At 39.3% G+C, this 23103-nt stretch overlaps 1 protein-coding gene across 4 annotated transcripts in view; it reads right to left on the reverse strand.

The window, feature by feature from the left end:
- Window positions 1-799: 799 nt before the first annotated feature.
- Window positions 800-23103, reverse strand: part of TTC27 (tetratricopeptide repeat domain 27) — a 177548-nt gene continuing 155244 nt past the window's right edge. For 2 of the 4 annotated variants that reach the window (XM_001501379.7, XM_070236481.1), the window contains 4 exons: window positions 9776-9973; window positions 8356-8467; window positions 4614-4714; window positions 800-1038 (listed from right to left, as the gene is read on the reverse strand). In XM_001501379.7, the coding sequence (XP_001501429.2) occupies window positions 916-1038; window positions 4614-4714; window positions 8356-8467; window positions 9776-9973 (534 nt within the window). In that variant the 3' untranslated portion in view covers window positions 800-915. The remainder of the gene's footprint in view (window positions 1039-4613; window positions 4715-8355; window positions 8468-9775; window positions 9974-23103) is intronic. The other 2 variants (XM_023619259.2, XM_070236482.1) reach the window with 1 other exon arrangement.

Below are 23103 nucleotides of genomic sequence, written 5' to 3' on the forward strand. Positions count from 1 at the left end.
GCTGAAACTCACAAAGCAGCAAGGAGTAGAAATTATTCACATTTTATAAATCAGAACACGGAAAAAAGCAAGGGTCTAATGACTTATGCATGGTACCCAAAATTCAGCAACCCAAGCCAGCACTGAGAATTCCTCACTATGATTTTTGTAGTAAGATTATTAAGCTCAGCTGCTGCCTTCGATATTTGTTTCCATAGACATTACTAAGAAAGCATTTTACTTTGGCATTTTTGTAATATGGCACCATTTATAGCTGTCTTCATCCATAATAACCTTATTAAACAGCTATCTTTAGGGCTGGCAGTACACACAATGAGGAAGGTCAGCCTGGTTACTAGTGGCTAATGGTTGAGTCAAAATCTGCATTATGTCATTTTTTCTTGCATTTTCTTGATTTAGAAGTTAAACCATGCTCACATTTCTAATTTAGCCAAACCTGTATCTTTCTGACACAAACACAAAATCTCAAGAAGTGTAAAGGTTTCTGTCACCAAATCTACTCCTTTATCACTTTTGGATAATAAAGCAGCCAATCTAATGATTCTACAAACTTGAGTGTGTGATTTTTTTCCTGTTTAGACTAAGCTTTTCCAAAGAATGATCTAATTCATTTCAGGCCGAGAGAGAATAAACTCTATGCTAAAAGGAAAACTATAATCTTTGCTCTTTGTGCTGAAATGCCTCAAGAATAATAAAATACTGAATTCATCTGTAACTAAGCCTAAAGAAATAGGAAACTTTTTATCTAATGTACTTCAGAAAGTTCAAACATTTAGAAAAATCACAAAAACAAGGAGTGTTAGCCATAAAAAAGAAATTTATTTAAAAAATCAATATCTTGTGTTTCAGATACACAGGTATAAGAGAACTTCCAGAAGGTGAAAGTGCCTTTTCCAGAAATTGTTCCCAGAATGGTCAATACTGATTTCGAAATTGGTTGCTTAGGTCTTGGAGCTCTACTACCAAGGCGTCCATAGCTGCTATTTCATCAGCTAACTCCCCGGAAATTTCTCCACTTGCCACATCTGTAAAAAGTTGCTGCAACATAAAGAACAACGCAGAATTATCAAAACAATGAAAATCTCTTTAAAATAAAATAGATACAGAGTACAGAATTAAAGTTCCCTTTACCTAATGATCCTACAACATTATACTATTATAGTACTTGTTCTGGTCACCATCCTGGAAATGTATGAGCTGCAACAATTAAATGATGAATCAAACAACACACCTGAACTTGTAAACTCAAATGAGCTCTGCTCTTCAAAATGGTTGCCATGAATATTGATTACTCATTTCAAGGTCATAGGAGGGTTTTTGGGTGAATGGACATTATTCATCCAAATCTATTCATGGTATATAGGCAAAACAAATATATTTTAAACTCGAGTTCATACAAATTATATACTATATGCTAATTATTTGAGAATTAATTATGGCACAGGACTCAGAAGCTACAAAGATTATCAAGATTTGGTAAAAGCAAAAAAGGCCAGCAAAATAAAGTAAAAATAAACGTGCCATCCTCCTATAAAAGGAATTGCCGGGGCTGGCCCCGTGGCCGAGTGGTTAAGTTTGCGCGCTCTGCTGCAGGCGGCCCAGTGTTTCGTTGGTTCGAATCCTGGGCGCGGACATGGCACTGCTCATCAAACCACGCTGAGGCAGCATCCCACATGCCACAACTAGAGGGGCCCACAACGAAGAATATACAACTATGTACCAGAGGGCTTTGGGTAGAAAAAGGAAAAAAATAAAATCTTAAAAAAAAAAAAAAAAAGGAATTGCCTTGGGAGGCATACTGCAACATACTTCAGTAATGGTACCATAGCGGAAATATTTTGAACTGCCTCTCTAGGAACTGTCTGCTGCGTCAATGTAGGTACGCAAGAAAATCAGCTTCAGGACTTTATGACCACCTTGTGTGTGGGGATGTGTGCGCATGCATGTGTGTTTTAAACAGAAATATAATGTACTCAGCTTACCATATATTTTTTTTCATCAGACTTGACTAGATTATTAGTTCACAAAAATCAAATTTACCATTAAAATATGATTAGTTACTATCACTCCCACAGATGATAACATGTGACAATTGTTCTGACAGTTTATTCTACAAAGAGAACCCCAAAGACGTTTTGAGTGGTGGTATAATCATTGAGATAAGCTTAGAGTTTCGCATAGTGATTTCTGGAGCAAAGAGCACTCACTTGAATGAAGAACTTCAAAAATGTGTAGCAAAGATTTGTCCCATTACTGTGTAGTCACACCTTGGATAGCATTTCATAATAGAATGATATAAGAACTGCGACAACACGATCAGTAGAGAAAACACCTTTGAGGAAAATAACTGGGACTCATATAGTACATTTTACTTTTACAAGAATTACAGTGCTTGTAAATCAGCCTGAATCTGCATCACTTCCCTGGAAGGTAAAGAGGAAGCAGAGAGAAACTGAGGCTAAGAAAGAAGAAATAATTTGCTGAGGATCTCACTGAGTTTAAATGGTAAATCTCTTCTGTGCCCAGGCCCTCCAGCATTCTCACCAACAGCCCTCACACCCCCTGCAGCAGACTGTGCAATGACAGGGGGCTCGGGGCCAAGGATTACTCTGTTCTGGCAGAGCATGGACTGGAGGACTTTAGGGGAGTCTCTGGGTTCTAGGAGTTCATTTCCATGAAGTCCCTGGCCTGGCAAGAAAAGACCAGAGACTCGAGCAAACCAAGCTTACTGCAAGCTATTGAACACAGCTATCTTAATTCATTTTCACTTTTTAAAGAGTTCTAAAAAAGTGGCTTTTTTGGAATTCAGTTTAGCAAACGCAATTTGTTCAAAAGATAGAAAAGGCATACGACTACTACAAAATCGGAGACTCCCAAATATTACATGCAAAAAGGTGCTTTCAAAGGAGGCGCTGGGAAGCAATTTTCCCCGTTTTTGGATAATCCATTTGGGATCTAATAAGAAGAAAATCTAAACATAAATGATGTTCTGAGGCCTCGTTTTCAATATTTGGGAATCTACGACAATATGGAAGGATGGGCACTATGTGCCCAGACAAGACTATCTGTGTCATGTGAGTACAGATTCATGTAAAATTAATAACTTATTAGAAAAAGCTTTGCACAGAGATAAGGGAACTGGTAGAGCACATCTTGAAGAAACAAACAACCACGGGCAGGTCAGTGTTCTAACCAGAACTCAGACACTTAGCTCCTAATTGCAGAAGGAGAGTCACAGGACAAGCTTGCGTCCCTGACCTCCTTTGAGCGCTTGCAGCCTTCCGAGAGACACAGAATTCTGAAGCTGCGCTGCCACACCCGGAGGAAACACAGTTCTTCCAAGCACATTACAGAAACCTGGGGCCAGCATGCAGATTAATAAGGATAGTAAAGCAAGTTAATAATCTAAAGGGGCATAGATCTGAAAAGATCAAGCGATTAATAAAAAGGCATATTCTGGGGGCCAGCCATGGTGGCCCAGTGGTTAAGCTCAGTGTGCTCTGCTTGGGTGGCCTGGGTTTGGTTCCCAGGTATGGGCCTACACTGCTCTCTTAGCGGCCATGCTGTGCTGGTGGCACACATACTAAAAAATAGAAGAAGACTGGTATGGACGTTAGCTGAGGGTGAATCTTCCTCAGCAAAAAAAAAAAAGAAAGAGGCATATTCTGGAAAGGTTTTTACGTGTCCAGAAATGACCTTCACATGCCACAGACTTGCTCTCAGAAGGGAGTTAAAATTCGTTTGCAGCCCAAGATTAAATAGTGAAGGCAAGTAAAGATCAGAAAAGAAAGTACTGAATTATGCTAGAAGTGATATTCCTTTAAAATTTGCTTCCAGAGGTATAATCCAAACCTAGCTGCACAGTAGAACCACCTATTTAAAATTTAACACAGATTTCCCAGGCTCCCTCCCAGACTTGATCTATCACAGGTAGAGACCTGGATCCAGGCTTCAAAAAAACTCCCCCACTGATTCTCAGGTGTCCCCATCCTGGCACTGCTTCACAGGTTGATGTGTGTAAACTGATGGTATATGTTTTAGTTGTCAAACCTGAGTCATCCGTCTATCTTAACAACTTTTGTCAAATCCATATACCACCTACTTAATATTTGTCTCTAAATCAATTTTTTACTTACATAAAAGTTTTTTAAAGGAAACACTACAATACTACTATAAATGGAAAATAAGCAATAATATTCATGAAATTGTAGGTGTGATATGCTAGTTATGCTTTTTCCAATATGCAGTGAAATAAATGTATATTTAAATCAAAAGTACTCAGGTAAAAGCACTTTTACCCAAGTGCTACCAGTGGCATCTGTGCCACACTTTGGGAAAAGTGACAAGTATAGAAGAGCATTGTTTTAATTTAACATAAAGCATTAGGGCTGGATTATAAATACTAATTTCAAAGAACTCCTAAGTTACCCATGTGTAGGGTGGTCTAGCCATTGGGCCAATAATATCCTTACCAGCACAACTAACCACCTGGGGCTGATATCCAAAATATAACACGGGCCTAAAATTACCCCTGATGTAAAAGAAGATTTAAGAGCTGATACTAAGACCTTTGTTTATATGACAATTCTAATTAATTCACATTTCACTCTCACCTTTGCTTTAGATAACAAGCCCCGTAAATTGAGTCGAACCGAAGAAAGCACTTGTACAACCTCCTGAGGACTGGATTTGCCTTTACTGCATTTTATAGCCACTGGAAGATAAATGTGGGGAAAAATATCCATTAAAAATCAGTAATGATAATTTACAGGTACAAAATCTAATTATCTAATTAGGGTTGTATAGTAACAGACTTCAGAAATATTTCTACAGGAAAGTTTTTATTTTGGAAAAAGAATAATAATTATGTGCATAATTCTCCCCTTTATCCTTCTTTAAGAAGAATAATTTATTGCTAAAAGGAGAATTTTGAGGAAAATAGGTGATTTTTGGTGAATTACAGATCATTGGGAAAAGACTAACAAACACACACACACACGGACAGACTAATGAAATTAGGCAAAGAGAGACAAAATCTAATTGAAAACACGGTGCCCACAGAGGGGAAAAACAGACGCAGCACATCTTAGTGTGGCTTCCCACAGCATGGAGTCCCTAATGGGGATTCACGCTGCTCATGACACTAACCCAGGGAAGTGACGTGCCAGACATTCACTGTTCACTTCTTCCTGCGTTCTCACACTCAGGGTTTACATCACCATCCTGGAAGAACTGACATCAACAACCTACGTGCCTGCATTGAGGGAACGAGACCACAACCAGGCTCTCGGGTCGCTGAGCCACACTTGGCATCAGCAGGGAGTCGGGGAGAACCAAGTCATCCCCAACAACTCTGCCTCCATCATTCTGGGTAGCCCATTTCCCTCAAACTTGAAATTACAAAGAGGGCATAATCTTCCCTAGCAGAAGGCCTGGCTATTAATGCTTTATAAGAACAAGTGAAGAGCTTTGTAAGAATATAATGCCTGATATTTCTCCACTGATTTGTTCCTGCTTTTGTTCCTCTAAATTATGCTCACTACAAACAGATCAATATCCAGAACCTGTTTTAAAACTACACTAAACAGTGCAACAATTAAAGTCTACTAACTACCCTAGATTTTAGACAAGGGATGGAAAATGGATTTCTTTTTGTATGCAAAGTCTAATTGTCCTGTGCCTGGCAAAATAGTTTTGTCATTAATTAGTATTTCCTATGACTGGCGAGAACTAGGTTTGACATTCCTATTTCAAAATAATAATTAGACTTGGACACTTCTCAGCTAAAGATTGAAAGAATGCGTGGTAATCAACAAGGTAAATGTCATTTTCAAAGGGTTCAGTGAACCTGGAGATAGTGAGGATTACGATGTCTGTGTCTCTTAGTAGAGGAAAGTTGTAACTACCATGGCTGAAGTATTTAGGCTGTTGAATACCTAGTAACTTATATCAGAAAGAGCTGTGATTCTTTTTTCACTCCTTTATTTTCATTTGGAGAAAACAAAAATAGAGCAAAAAGACAAAAACACTCTATTAGTCCCCTCCTCAATCCCATTTCCAAAAGACATTAGGGATTGAGAAAGAGAGACAGAGACAGGAGTGAGAGAGCACAGGGCTTCCTGCAGGCATACTAGAGTCAAAATGCATAACTACTACTGTAAAAGTTCCTGGATGGCAAAGAAGGAATGAGCTTTTGCCCACTCAGAAAATAGAATAGCAGAGATTGTAAATGAATACCCTCCAGACAATACAAATGGGGGCACAATGACAACATTGCTATAGAAAGGTCTCAAATACTATGTAGAGAGTGCAATGTCTTATCAAGCTTTCTGAAGTACTGGGCTACTTCTAAAAGTAGCAACCCAAAGGGACTCAATCATGCGGAGATTTTTTTAAAATGTTCTATTTCCTTTTCAGAATTGGGCGAGGTGGAGAACAATGTAGGGGAGAAAGATAAAAAAAAGAGAGAGAATCAAGAGAAACCCATCTCATTCTTCGATTGAGCAATGGTATACAAAAGCAACAAAAGAAAAGGTTAAGATTTAGCTTCATAAATCTAAAATATGACTAGAAATTAAAGCTGAGCATCCACTCAAATTTGCTTAAAACATCGTAAGACAACCAACACATAATTCATTAAAGTCAAAGGGGAACTGAAAAGAATAGACACTTGTTTTTTCTCTAAGTATTGCCTGATGAAAAAACGGTGCCAAAAATAGTTTTAAACCAACTTTAAGATGCAAAATGAAGATTTTTTTCCTAGAGTATTTCTTTAGCCTGCATATTTATATTTGACAGGTTTAATACCATCACTTAGTGATCACAGAAAATATCTTGGCTTTGACTGTTACAGAGCCAGCTGTTCACAGAAATGTTTAGGGTTGGCAAGTTGAAGTAGATAAGATAAATTCTTCAAAGTAAATTGCACCCTGCTATAATTATGTACATAACACACTTTAGCAGGGGTTTCCCCAGGAAAAGTACTACATCCACAAAGGCCGAAGGCATAACGACTGCACTCCATTTGAGCCCACCCACCATGAGGCCAGTACGAACCACAAAAATTCTTGCCACCCTAGACCGTCCTTCCACTGGTCTATCAGCAACTACTTCAACCTTTTCTATACTGAATTTCAGCTATGCAGAGTTCAGCACTTCTTCCTAATCTGTCAAGGGGTAGGTGACCCAGGAAATTGGACATTTATATCCTTTTAGTCAACGATATCAATGGCCCTGAGCAGAATTATTAACTACTAAGCCCATTTCTAAATTGTTTGAATGTTTTGCGACGTCTTTACAGGTAATTTAAAGTTTATTCTTGTTCATCTTTCTCTTTTTTAGTTTTGAGTCCCTTATCATACAGCTCAGATCCTCCACCTGAGAAGGAAAAGGGTGGGGGTGAGATGGTAATGGATTAACATTTAAATCTTGTATTCTCCGAAACAACCATAGGTAGGTATTATCTCCATCTTACCAATGAGGGAAGTAAGGCTCAGAGAAGTTAAGCAATTTACCCAAAGTCACCTAGCAAGTCTACCGGAGAGCTGGTCCTGGAGATTAGATCTCCCTGATTCCAAAATTCTGCTCTTTCTATCATCCCTCACTGGCTCCCTATTCGCTGTAACTATTAGTTGCAGAAGTTAGAAGAGTACTTCAGGATATGTTCACAGTCCTTGGGATTCAATTCTTAGCATTATGGTTTCATTGTTTGATTTGCACTGCATTCCCAGGGTATTATACATGCACACTCAAATATCAATATAAAAATGCATTACCAAATTTAATTGTCCTATTTTTCATTAATACAAATAATTAAAAGCAGCCTTTATCTGGAGTATATTTAACCAAGAGGCATACAACTTTAACTGAAAGGTTATCCATCCCCTCAAATATCACCCACTAAATTCCCCAAGGATAGGGACTAGCTTAGATTTTTTACTTCTTTTATATGTGCCATGGCTCTTTGTATATTGCTATATACTCCGGAAATCTATGTATTTTTGTGAATATTTTCATTTATAAAGGAAGAATATGATTCGGGAAAAATCAACAGATTTTCTTAATCAACGCAAACCGACTCTGTGTGATGTGAAGGTTAAATACAATTATGAAGGTATTTCACATTTCTATCTGTCACTTACTCAAAGAGTATTTAAGCTTCTATCCTATCACTTCTTATTGCTCCCGAGTGCCTACTACATGGTAGTTGGTCTATAAATGTTTGCTGAATTAAATACAATTTCAATATAATGAACCTGAAATTATGTAATGGAACTTTACTTTCGACAAATACTTTCTCTTATCAGTAAAACTACATTGAAATATGCCATGGATATCAAATGTTACATCAAATACCATGTGCGAGTCCTAAGGCTCTCTGAACCACTTCCTTAAATGATGTCATATCTTTCTCCCAACAACTGGACTGTGTGTCACACTTGTATGCCTTAGATAGATACTGGAACGCCTGAGGAAAGAAAAAGAACAACGGTCAGAATAACAAGTGGAATTCACGTTTCAAACTTTGTTTCCTGGAAGTCATATGTAACTAATTCCAACTCGAAATTCAGCGTCTGTGCTATGCAGCACAGTCTCTATGATTCTCATCAAAGAAGGTGTAGATAAGCATGTCCAACAGCAAAAAGCTATTAAAAGAAATTAAATGGATGATTCTGGATAGAGACACTTCCCTCCAAACAGAAAAATACAAATGCCAGGTTTGGAAATCTGTAAAAAAGTGTGCACATTTCCTCAGTGTTTGCAGCCATCAGCTTCAAAGACAAGTTTAGAGAATGAGGTGTGAACTTGGTGAAAACTGTGCAATTACTGATATGTGTGTAAATTCACAAAAGTTTAAAACACTCTCTTTCATAATCCCATCCTTGTGGATTCTTGAGGGAGAAGTCACAGATTAGAGAATTCAGAGTACCCTTAATCTGTATATATGCAAGAGAGTACCTAATTCAAGAAGAAATGGAAGGACAGAACGTAGCAGTGTGTGCACACGTGCATGTGAGTATGTATTCTCTGGGCTGACAGTGCAATGGCAGAAGCCAGCTGGGTGGACTGAGGGAGGAGAGAGCGGTTAAGAATCCCACAGATTAGCTGTACTGTGGTTAATTCCAAACTCACGCAAGGAGTATATTAGATTTGTCGTAGATGTTTTGAAAAGAACACAAAATAACTATTCCAACCTTAGAAACTCCAGGGGCTCCTTAAAGCTCTAAGATAAGAGGCTACAGGCATAACTTGAGCGTAACTGGTGTCCCACTGTACTTGTGAGAAAGGGACAGGGCAACCTTGTAAAGTATTTCATATTTAGATTTTTTAAAGCTCTTCTCCAATATTCTTATCTAGTTCCTTTTTCTTTTTCCCTTTCATAGTCCCATCCCAGATTTAAATACTCTTTTGTCCTTGTACCCAGTCTAACTTAGTCCTTAGCAATGAGCCTGCAGAAAGGGGTGAGAGTAAATAATGAGCACCAGCTGTTTGCTGTAGCTTCGGTAGGGGAGCAGGTTAGAGAGACCCTTTTGCAGGAAACAGAGAACAATTATATAAGAAAAATTCATGGAAAGAAAAAACACAAATGCATACAAGTCTTAATCTGTCCGCAGTTCAAAGTGCTTATGTTAAAGATTCTGAATCAAAACTGAAAACCTGAGCATATTAATCTTATCTTTCAAATTATTAAACTTCCTCCAACCATCAAAAAAGCAGATCCACTACACATATGTTCAAACAAAAGGCAAGAGCCCAGAAGGACTGGAGAAATTACCTTTTCGTTTTCATCAGGCTTTTCACTTTGCCCATTTCCATATATCTGGGCATATAGCCTCCAGATTTCTCCATCATTTGTCACTCTTGAAGTTACTCTGCCAAATAACTCCTGCAGCTTTCCTCTGAGGCCAGTTGCAATATCTCCACTTCGATCAGTCATCCCATCAATCACTGCCTTGACCAGAATTTTAAGGACCTTAAAAAATGCACAGAAGAAACCGGTAAGCTAGAAACAACCAAACAATAACAACAAACAAAGGGCTACCATTACCATCATCAATGACAATGACAGTGAAAAACCTTGAGACCTGTTAGAATATCACTCTTACACTTTTTAAAAATAAAAGTCAAGCTGTCTCGAACCACGCTCTAGCAGTGCATGCTGACCAGCTCTCTAGTGTCCCTTCTCAGGATCTTGGGAGGGCTCTTGTTCCACAAGGCCCTATATCTGCTGATCCTCTCTTCTCACTCTAAGCACTCTCTCTGAATGATCTGATCCACACCCGTAGCTTCAAATATATTACCAAACCTACTCTGACAGCTCCAGCCAGACTCCTCACTAGAGCTCCCAGACTGTGCACCTCAACCCCACCAGGCATGTCCCATCAACATCTCACACTCCATCTACCCAAGAATGAAACAGAGACCCCAGATCCATCTTCCTCCTGTAATCTCGGAGCCAATGACCTGAGCATCAACATAGCTTCTCTTCTCTCCCAGTTTCTGCCACATATAAGCAATTCAATTCCACATTCCTAAGGAGTCCTAAATCCAGCTTCTCCTACCTTAGGTTAGGCCTCATTATTTTCCTTCTGGATTGCTATGATAACATTCTAATTCTGCTTAAAAAGGTCCTGGCCCTTCCTAATCGTTGAACGTTAAACTGCTAATGCATTTGCATTAGGCATGCAGGGTACCCAGAAAGTATCTCTCATCCCTCCAAACTCCAGATCCACTTGCCATTTAGCAACTTCTTGGCTATCATGCTTTCATTAGTCTTGTTTACACATTCTACCCCAGATGCTTTGAATGCTGATAGATGGATTAAGTTGAGCTCCACAGCAGGTTACACTGTTATGACAAGATACATCTGTCATGTCTATATTAGGCTGTACATCTCAAGGCAGCTTCCTGGAGGCATAAAAAGTGCATCCTTGATCATCCACTCCTGTGAAGGAAGGACACCAAAGATACCTGGATCCACTAAAGAACCAGCTAGAGGAGAGTGCTCTAAGACCTTGCCACTCAGCGTGGCCCATGGACTGACAGCCTTGGCATCACCCAGGAGCTTGCTAGAAAAGCAGAATCTTGGATGGAGGTCTTGTTCCATTTTGGACTGCGATTCTGCACTTTTAACAAGCTCCCAGGTGATGCTGATGTCGATAGACCACACTTTGACTAGCAAGGTTCCAAGAGACAGGGTGCCACATCTTTAGTCTTACTCTGAACTTCTGGGAGAGGACCACATTTGATCATCTCTATCACCAGTGTCTAACGTACTACCTGACACACAGCACTGATGCAATAAAAACTGGTGCCTGAAAGAAAGACTGAATGAACACACCTCTTTCAGAAAGCGTTGCTAAGAGAAATGCGACCACTGTGACACCCTGTTCTGTCTCCCCATAGAGTATTCTGATCCAGGCAAAAGATGCAGCCAAGGAATTAATGCTCCTCGGGACCATGAACACTTTTAGGAATGTGAGCTCAGACTGATGGTCCTAATTATATTCAGTGGTAAAAGTGAACAGGAAAACACTCAATTGTGCTTTTTCTTTCTTGTTTGGACAAGGTACGTTACCTCTGCCTGTAAATTCACATTACAATTCCACATGTGTAGCTTTAAATCTGAAAGTAATGAAATTCACATTACAATCCCACTCATGATTTTAAATCTGGAAGTAACAATGCAGAAGAAATAGCATGAATGTGTACTACCTGTTTCAAGTTATCATTCTGTAAACATTTCAAAGATTAACATGTTTTGAAAGAGATAGTTCCTACTAAAATAGTTACTAACAAGTACGAATAAAGCATACTAAATTAGTAAAATACTTTACTTTTTCTGGGCTCTCACAGTTGGGCCAACATCCCTTCACTTCAGCCTACTTGAGGAGACAATGGGGGAGAGAAAACTTTTGGCCTTCTTGCCAAGAAAAACGGGCAGCAGCAGTGCCGGCATTTGAGAAGGGAAAAGTTGGTGAAGTGTGTGTATTTGGGGGTGTGTGAAGGGACCTGTGGAAGGGTAGGGAGGGAGAACATCTCTGTGCTAGGGGCCGGGGTAGGGAGAAGGGAAGTGCAACACATCCACCCAATTCCTACACAGATAGCACAAGAAGAGAGGGGGACCTTGAATAGGAGGGAAAGCAATAACAAATAACTCTATTTGCATGTTCAATGTCCAGTTAACCAGATTTGGATGTTAGGAGAGAGTTCTAAATGGAGGAATAGATAATAGAGTCATTCACAGCCATGGCAGATATTGCCTAAAGAGACTATGTTGGGTAAGAAAGACTAAGGATAGAATCTTAAGGAACACAAAAGTTAAGAGGAGGGAAGGTGAATACAAAGATAATACACTAAGAAGACTAAAACGGTGCAGTCAGAAAGGTGGGAGAAAGTGACGTCATGGAAACAAGGGAAGGAGAAAGTAACAAGCAGAGTACATCTACAAAGACCAGGACTGGAGGATTCCACCAGATTTGGCAAGTACTAAGGTGAGTGACTGTATCCAGAGCTAAAGCCAGAACAAAGAGGGCAGGAGAGATCATGAGTTTAGACTAGAGGCTTACAAAGAGAGAAATGTGAAAACCAAGACAATTATTAACATCAGGAGAAACAAAAACCCTGGGGGCCAGCCACATGGCCGAGTGATTAAGTTTGCGCTCTCCGCTTAGAGGCCCAGGGTTTCACCAGTTTGGATCCTGAGCACAGACATGGCGCCGCTCGTCAGGCCACGCTGAGGCGGCATCCCACATGCCACAACTAGAAGGACCCACAATTAACAATACACAACTGCGTACCAGGGAGGCTTTGGGGAGGAAAAATGGAAAAATAAAATCTTAAAAAAAAAAAAAAAAAAAACCCCAAACCCTAATCAGTATTCTGTAATACTCACTTTGAGTATCATATGTATAGGCAAATAATGTTAATAGAGAATATTCAGTTAACCAAAAATTTTAATCTAAATATGTTGGGAAAATATGAAAGGGAAGTAGTGGAAGTGCTGGTATATGAGAGTTAAGTCTCATTTACTATAATAGGAAGTCAATAGATAATACCTAAGTTTGGCTAATAAAAAAATAGCAGTACATAACTACTGTTATAAAATATGGAAATGTGCAAATAGAAAAAGAAAACCAAAAGGATATCTCCCCTCTGGGGAGAAGAATCTTGAGAAGCGAGAAGGGGTAACGCAGGAAATTGCTGTATTTTGTTATAAGCCTTTCACTACTACTTAACCCGTAGAATTATATGCATGTTATTTTAATGAAAACAATTTAAAAATAGAGAAAAGGCAAGAATAAATACATGTGAATATTGGCAAAGATGAAACAAAACACGATGGCACACATGAATATTCACTTGAGACTTTGAATTTACATCCTTAGTTTGTGTGGGTGGATGGGGGAGGGGGTGGTGACTAAAAGGGGGACTGTGAGGGTTTTGGGGGTGCTGGTAGTGTTGACTCACATGCTGGGGGCTGGTTACACAGGTGCGTTCCCTTCATGAAAATTCATATGTTTACATATGATCTGTATACTTTTCTGTATTTACATTATATTTTAATCAAAAGTTAATTAAAAAGTTATTTCCTACAATTAAGAAAGCCCTATGAACTGAAGAAAAAAATGGAATTATTAAAATACATTAACAAATATGTAATCTTAAAAAGTGGTTTTAGAGTGATAGAAATTATTTTAAAAACTATTAGAGTAATTTTATAATTTACTGGCTAATATCACCATTTTCTTTTCACTAACTAGTAAGTGAGAAAAATCACATTCTAGTTACCCAGACTCATTACAAAAACAATAAGTTTCAATATATATTTAAATTTGTTTTTTGAAGGAGAAGATTAGCCTTGAGCTAACATCTGCCGCCAATCTTCCTCTTTTTGCTAACATCGTGCCCATCTTCCTCTACTTTCTGTGTGGGACGCTTGCCACAGCATGGCCTGACAAGCGGTGCCATGTCTGCACCCGGGATCTGAACTGACGAACCCCGGCCACCGACGTGGAACGTGCAAACTTAACCACTACACCACCAGGCCTGTCCCTACATTTAACTCTTCTTTAGAAAACAGATATTTGCAACTTAAAAGGAGCAAAGGGTGTTGCCGTGGAATTTCTGTGATTAAATGAATCACCAAAAAGTGCAATTTCCTCTTGGGCAGACTACATTTAACAGAATCACACTCCTTTGCATCATCAAAAGTGGAAAAAAAAATTTAAATAAGTAAATGTTTTTTATCCACTGTAAATTGAGTAAAAAAGAGTAAATTGCTATGATTATTTAAATCATCAAGTAACTAGTTAAAACCACAAATTATTAAGTATGTAATAAGTCACTGAAGGGTAGAATATTGAAGTTTAAGAATTTAGAGGTGGAACAATTCTTAGGGAAACAGGATCTAAGACACGGCCACTTGGATGAGTTGCTCATATGGAATAAAGAAAAGGACAAAGAATTTGAAGTCCAAAGTACTGGATGTACCATATACCTAAACACCAAGTATTCAAGAACAGCTAGAGCTAGAGAGGAGAGGAAGATACACAGAATCAGTCGCTGCAGTCCACCATGAATCCGGGGGAGTCGCTAGGAAGCTGATAAACAGCAGTAATGAGGACAGGTCTTTTGTCTACTACATCTCAGAGCTGTTGGATCGAGGGGTCAACATACATGGAAAGAGCTTTGAAAACTATAAAGCAATAAACAAGCAATAAGTCTATAAACTATCATGATTATCACTGACCATCAACTTCATTACTCTGACAGAAGTGGACAGCAAAACCCTCACTGTTGACCCACTCTCTATGCGCCCCTTTATTTCCTTATGGTTCAAAATAGACGTAAAGAAAACCAGAATCCACCACCATGGTATCAGCCCCGGATACTGCCCTACTACCTCTGCTGTGAAAGCTCCCGATGTGCTAAGCCCTGCGCTAAGCACGTGACCAAGCTGATTTCATTTAGTTCCCACAGTAACCCTAGGGAGCCGGTACCTTATTATCCCCACTTGACAAGTAAACCGAAGCATGAGAGGTAAAATGCACATTCTCAAGTTTACACAGCTGAGAATGAGAGGAGAATGATAAGACAACAATAATGATAGACAACACTTATAGATACTATATAGCCCTTCTTATGAGCCAGGGCCTCTACGAACACACCGAATCCTCCTCACAGTCGTGTGAGGAAGGTGCTCTTGTTATTTGCATTCTGCAGATGAAAAAAACTGGGGCACAGAGAAGTGAAGTAACTTGTCCAAGGTCACATACCCAGGGAAGGTGGAGTTGGATTTGAACCTGCAGTCTGGGTTCTCGATCTTGCTCTCAAGCATTTGCGACATTACTTTAGAAAGCACAGCTCCTTACTCTTCTTTCTTCCTTTATAACAAGTTCTTTTATATTGGAAAGATTTCTCTTTTATGAAATACGTATGCTATAACTTGGATCATTTCATTACCTTTCTTTGCCAAATCTTGAATCAACCAAAACCAGACAGGTTTTTAAAGATTTTTTTTTTTAATTAAAAATTTCCCCAAGACATTAGAGCCAATAAAAAAAGAAAAAGAAAATTCCCAAATACAAGCACTACTGACACTGCAGTGAATTTCTTTCTAATTTTTTTCACTCTGTGTAAATTTTTCATATAACACTACATAAACCATTTTCTCTTACCTTTTTCACTTAAAATTATGTCACAGAATTTTTTCATGTTTTCATATACTCTTTAAATAGATCATTTTAATAGATTCCAAACATTCCACTAGGTTGACAAACCGTAGTCTATTCACTGATGCCCCTGCAGTTAGGTTGTCCCCATACTGCCATTGTTATTACTATTACTATAAACAACACTTCCATCCCTATCTTTGCGCCTAAAGATTTTTTTCATCCTGAAGCTTTCCTTAGGTCAGAATTCCAGGCACAGAATTACGGAATCAAGGGAATAAACATTTTAAGACTCTAGACATAAGTCTGATGCTTTCTGAAAGGGCTAAATCAAATTAGATGCCCATCAGTAGTATAGTGTCATTTCATTGCATATTACCAGCACTGGGTGTATTATTACTTTTTAAATCTTTGATATTTTGTTCTACTAAAGGTATGTCCAGCTATTATTCTGCATTTTATTTCCTTTATTTATTTATTTATTTATTAATTAAGATTGGCCCTGAGCTAACATCTGCTGCCAATCTTTTTTCTTCTTCTTCTTTTGTTTTCTTCTCCCCAAAACCCCCCAGTACATAGTTGTGCATTCTAGTTGCAGGTCCTTCTAGTTCTGCTATGTTTGACACCACCTCAGCATGGCTTGACAAGTGGTGCTAGGTCCCCGCCCAGGATCCGAACTGGTGAAACCCTGGGCTGCCGAAGTGGAGAGCGTGAACTTAACCACTCAGCCACAGGGCCGGCCCCTATTTCTTTTATTATTAGTGAACTTAAATCTCTTTCCAAATGTTTGTCAAGTACATATTTCCTTTTTAAGATATTTAAATTTTTCTTAATTTGTATTGAACACATTTTTTTCCAATGTGAAAACAGTTTTATTGTTTGGAGCATGGAGATTACACAGCCTACAAACTGATGGACTAACAATAACACATTGCTAGCTCTTTTTTCTGAGCCCCAATTCTGTACACTACTTCAAAAAAGAGAAAGTTGATGGATCTGCGAAAGTAACGGTAAACACGTGAGAAGCCCTGGGTAGACAGAAACTGGCTGGATCCTGGGATGGTAGACAAGAGTAGCCCAGTGCGGAAAAGTGCCAGGTGCCAAGGTTCACGGATGGGCTGAGAAAAGCTTTTTGGTTGTGCCTTTTTTCTTCCACATGCTACTTGCCATCAGCATGGAGAGACTGAAACACAGCATTGCCAGCCCAATGCAAGCCAAGGACTGTGAGGGTACAGCAGGACAGAGGGCCTGGCTGGGGTGGGAAGCAAACAGTAGACCTCAGCTGCCTGGTGGGCCTCCACCTGTTGAGGTTAGGTGACTACACAGGAGGATGGGCATTGGAAGAAAGCAGTACCTGGCAGAGAAAAGGGAGGTTTCCTGAGGAGCCAGGCCACTCGGTGGGGATGGGAGAGGGCAGTGGTGAAGTGTACACATGGTGACTTCTCCCTATGGTGCAAACTCACCAGGAAGGGCACTGGTTAGATCCTGGGCTTGCTTTAGTCCCTCCCATCGAGTAAACATTACCAATGGAAAGCCAATATCCCCAGGCGCATATGAGCCAACAGGGACAAAATTAAGACACCTGAAAGGTGCGTCCATAATGAAATAAACAAATTGAACAGCCTATGTGAAAAAGAATTAAAGGATCACACAGAGGAAAACTTCTACCTTGTTTTCATAATACATATTCTCAGGAAGATAAGAGGGAAAATCAAGGGAATCATGAGATCTCTGGGTAGTAGCCTATGTGAGGAAGAAAAATAAGGCGAGGACTAAGCCTGGAGTTGCTGTCACAGAGAAGAAAATGTGAAGATGATTCTGCAAAGGAGATGAAGAAGCTGCAGCTGGTAAGGTACTAAGTGTGGAATTCTGGAAGCCAAGTGAAGAAAATGTTTCAAAAAGGAGGAGAGATCAACTGCGTTCAATATAGCTGATAAGGCGGCCCAGTGGCATAGCGGTTAAGTTTGCAGATTCTACTTCAGTGGCCCAGGGTTTGCAGGTTCCGATCCCAGGCAAGGACCTTCGTGCCACTTGTCAAGCCATGCTGTGGCAGGTGTCCCACATATAAAGTAGAGGAAGATGGGCATGGATGTTAGCTCAGGGCCAATCTTCCTCAGCAAATGAGGAGGATTGGCAGCAGCTGTTAGCTCAGGGCCAATCTTCCTCTAAAGAATATATATATAAACTGCTGATAGGCTGAGAAACCTGAGGACTGACAACAGTCCCATGGATGTGGCAACACAGCCCTTGACAACAGCACATTCAGTAGACTGGTGGAGACAAAACCTAAATGGCCTGGATTCCAAAGAGGATGGGAGGAGGGCAAGTAGAGACCATATGGGAAGATGCTTCTCCTGAGGAGTCAGCTCTAAAGAGCAGCAGAGAACCGGGGTGGTAGCTGGGGACGGAAGTGAGTGTGCGTAAATTATTTACGCACAGCTTGAAAACACTGAGAACGTTCAAAAACTAGAGTAACAGATAAATGCATTCAGTAATATTTTCCCATTTGTAACATAATACAAGTTATAGAAGTAAATTTTAATCCATGATTATAAGGAAAGGCCCATTTGCCCTTTTTTCTGAAAATTAATCCTAGCAGTCTACACCAAAGACAATTCTTTACTCTGCATTTATTTTCTTGGGGCTCTGGACACCTGAGTGAATCTAATGAGAGTTTTGAACCCTCTTTCCAGAATATGTACATATCCACATATGAAAATTTTTCTCCCAGTATTTCAGGTAATATTACAATGTCCTAAAGCCTAATAATAGATCCTTCTTAGAAATCCTAATTTGCCCATCATGGCCGGGGATTCCAGTCTTATCTCTCAATACTACATATGACCAAGTCAGTGTCTCTCTTTGAAAAGCTTTACTAATTTTCTAACAACTCCCTCCCTACTCTTACTACCTCTTCTGTCACTTCCAGATGTTCAAACCTCTGGTGTTGCCTGCTAAAGGCAAGACTTTCATACAATTAGCTGAGGTCTCTCTGGCCTTCCCTTGGTGTCCCTTTGTACATGTTGCCTCTGCTACCACCATAGGCACCAATGAGGTGTGTGTTGGATCCACTCCCTACCTTTACCAACCCCACTATTCTCAAAGCCACTGCTTCCTCCCTGAAAAGGAGCACAACAGTTGTGGTGGGTCAAACAGTGTCCCCCAAAATTCACGTCCAAACAGAACCTCAGAATGTGACCTTATTTGGAAATAGAGTCTTTGCAGATATAATTAGCTAAGACAGGGTTAAACTAGATTAGGGTGAGCCCTAAATCCAATGACTAGTGTCTTTATACAAAGAGGAGAGGACACACAAAGAAGGAGGTGAAGAAGCAAGTGAAGAGGCAGAGATTGGAGTGACGTTGTCACAAGCCAAGGAATGCCAGGAGCCACCAGAGCTGGAAGAAGCAAGGGAAGATTCTTCTCTAGAGCCTGCAGAGGGGGCACAGCCCAGCCACCACTTTGATTTTGGACTCCTGGCCTCCAGAACTGAATGGAGAGAATAAATTCCTGCCGTTTAAAGACACCAAGTTTTGTGGTAATTTGTTATAGGAGCCCCAGGAAACGAACACAGCAGTCTTAAGTAGAAAGACCAAGATAACATCGACAACATTGAGACAAACTTTCCTCAGCGTACTTAGCTGGCTTCTACTAATCATCTTCCAGTTTCAGTTCAGGAAGCACTAAATGAACGGCTATCACATCACAGCCTATCCCTAACAAGGACGGTGACCTCTAGCACCTACTCAGTCATTCTTTCCCCACGTGTAGAAGTTTTAAATGTCAAATCTCTCGAAATTTGCCTTAACGGAGTACGGTTTTTGTGTTATGGTTAAAAATGTTTTCTCCGCTCCCAAGCTTATAAAAATATTGACCATACTTTCTTTTAGTGCTTTTTGCTTTTCCCTTTTCAATGATGATGAGGAGGAGGAGGAGGAGGAGGAGGATAGCAACTACACTTGTATGTCCCAGGCACTGTTCTAAGCCCTTTACGTATGTAACACCCATTTAATCCTCACAACAATCCTGTGAGGCAGGAAGTATTATCAGCCCCATTTTATGAAAGTGAAGCACAAAGTGACTAACTTGCCCCAGGTCATACAGCTAGTGATTGGTAGGTGGAGACCAAGGGTGTCTAAGCCAGAATCTACGCTCTTACCCACAACATAATCTGCTTTTCAAGGCATTTCAATTTAAATATTCTATCCATTTGAATTTCCTTTGGTATAAGGAGTGAAGCAGAGCTTTAGTTTTTGGTCCCAAATGTTTGGCCAACTATTCCAATACACACTGAATATTTTATTTTTATCCCACAGATTTAAAATGCCATCCTCATCATGGACTAAATTCTCATACTTAGTTGAGTCTGTTTCTGAATCTTCTATTCTGTCACATTTCATTCCTGCAGCAGATGTTAACTCTTTATATAATAAGGATATTATTAGCTTTTTATCTTTCCTATTTGTTACAAATATTTTGTCACATATTTTTTTTAATGTGGCCATAAAAATTCCTTCGAGTTTTCTTTTATTACTTCAAAATTCAGGAAATTTGGGAAATATCCATTTTCACTCCTAATTTTTCTATGAGATGAAAAAATATTTCGCATATATTTAGTCCATTTGGAATTCATTTGGTGTATCATAAAATAATCTAAGTATATTCTTTAAGCCTGGCTACTTAGAGGGATTTCATTTTACTCAATATAAATAGCCCTCTACTCCCTCACATCCTACCCAAACCAATGCCATACCACTGATTCCATGTAATGGCCTCTAGATCCATTACCCACATCTCTAATTCACTTAGGTGAGAGAGAACCTTCGCTTCACTCTCTATCCTAAGCTTATTTCTCACCCCTATCATGGGCTATGCTTGGGGGATGCAGCAAGCAGAGAATGACTAGAGAACCACAACTGGCCCCTGAAGAGAGTTGAAGTTTTCTCACATGGAAGAGCAGTGATTCTAAGACAAATGCTGAAGAATCTCCACAAAGAGAAAAGTGTAACTATCCTCTTCCCCAACACTAACCTTGAAGGCCTCAGCCAAGTCTCACCACAGTCTTCGCTGAAAGCACAAGGTGTTGGCCCTTTGAATCCCAGAGGTCTAAGAGCAGGAAGGAATAGGACTGCCTCAGGTCTAGTGACAAAAAGTTCCAGGAGGGCTCCAGGCCAAGAAGGAAGCCGTTTCCCATCTTCCAGCTTGGCTGACTCCCCGCTCCACATGGAGTTCTCTATAGAACTTGCTGTTTCCTGGCCTGATAACCCTGACCCTTGGCTTGCCCAAATCTGTTATCAGAGAGAGGTAGGCAGTTTAACAGTTTCTTTTTAACTCCTTCAGCAAAGAAAAAAAAAAAAATTTCTTAGAGTGTGGAAAAGGCATGCACAGGCTTTAGTTTAAATAGGCCAGACTTCAGACCTAAAGTCTTGGCTTAACTATTTACTAGCTAAGAAACATCAGCCATGTTAATTCAGCTCGCTGACCCTCAGATACCTCAGCAGTCAATTGGAGATAATACCTATTTTACAGAGACATAATTTATACAAAATATATCCAATCCCTTCTCTCTTTTCTTTCAAGTAATACTCAGCCACAACTTTTTCCAGAACTTCAATTTGGTTGGCAATCTGCCCCATTGCACACCAACACTATCACTTGCCTTCCCTAAAGAAAACATCAAATGGAAATCTACACAAAAAACATCAATATAAAAGAATACATATTGTATGATTATAATTATATGACATTCAAAAAAAACCAAAATTAAACTGTGGTGACAGAAATCAGAAAGCAGTTGCCTGGTTGGGGGAGTAAGGGTAGTGGTTCAATTGATTACAAAGGGGCAGAAGAGAACTTTCTGTAGTGATGAAAATGTTCCCTATCTGTTTTGGGTGGTAGTTATATAAGAATAGCTATATGACTGGTCAAGTTATATAACCCCTCCAGGTCTCATTTTCATCCATTGTAAAATGAGGAATATTTAGTATCCAGCTCAAATATTGTACGTCCTACAAAAGATAATCCCTGTTAAGTGCCAGAAACATAGCAAACACTCGATATACGTTACTCCCCTTCCCTTCCTCTTCCATCTATAAACAGCAAATGGGGTATAATAAGGTAATGCTTAAATTCTTTTCCAAAAATGATTGCCCAAGTTATCAAAGAAGGAAGAGAAGCAGGAGGAGAAAAAGAAAAGAAAAAAGTAAGAAAAGAAAAAAAACCTAACAAATCAACATTAGAATTTACCCTGAGGAAGGATGCATGGACATAGACAAGGATTTATCTATAGGGATATTTGTGGCATTACTGACAATAGGAAATTGAACAGGGACCAATTATGCAGGAACATGAAAATTTGTTTTATGGTAAATAAAGACATGTATCAACCAGACATGATTAGAAATACGTACTAGATAGAAAAGCATTCCTGTTACTAATCTATGCATTGGTCAAAATTAGGACACAGAGAGAAAGGGGAGAAAATGATAAAGGTAGTACCCACTCATCCTTCTATTACAAATAGTAAAAAATACAGAATAATTTGTAGCTAATTTACCATGTCTGTATTAAAATGAATATAATTTACACACCAACACACACACACAATAGAAAAAATTAAGATGACAATAAGCACATCTATAAAGAAGTAGAAAAAATAGATAAAGAGAAAATTTTAAAGCAAACTAAAATAGAATGGGGTCAGGTAGTGTCAAACATAAGAATATCAGAGTTTTTTGGAAAGACACCTGTTGCCAAACTTGTAGAGTCAAATTAAGTAAAATTTTTTTAGCCAAGATAAAAATATTCCAGACAATCTATCAATTGTCTCAGTCCACAGTGACTAGCTGTCATAGAGCATGATGACAGACAAAAGCATGCCATGAAGCTAAATATGACTAAACTCATCACTAGCCATCAAGACTTTGCTTCAATGATTTAACCACTATGGAGCGACTCTACTCACACCTGCCAAAAACCAAACGTTGCCATCAGCACTCTATGACACTTCTGAGGAAGGCTATTAACAGTTCCCCGTAGAAAACCAACACATTATCTCACTGCGGCTATTTCTCCACCTAAATACCTAAGAGTTCTCTACTATAAAGTACTAAAGATGATGCTTTCATCTGAGCAAGTCACTGGTTATCTAGTTGTGATATTCTCTGTAATATTTCCCCAAATCCAAATGTAGAAATTAAGCTAATTGCTATACTATCTGACATCGTTATAGCACTTTGTGCTTCTCCAACTGCTGTGTTTATAAGGAATATTTCTCATAACAGGAATGGTTCTTGGTGCTCCTGTGCATGGCAGTGGGACTGCAAGGGGGAAGTCTCAAGAACCGAAATGCCATCTTTGATTGTTTATAAAAATACTGAATGGTTTACAGAAACTATGCTCAAACTCATCAAAATATTCATGTTCAGAT

Source organism: Equus caballus, chromosome 15 (genome assembly GCF_041296265.1).
Source record: "Equus caballus isolate H_3958 breed thoroughbred chromosome 15, TB-T2T, whole genome shotgun sequence".
Taxonomy (NCBI): Eukaryota; Metazoa; Chordata; class Mammalia; order Perissodactyla; family Equidae; genus Equus; species Equus caballus.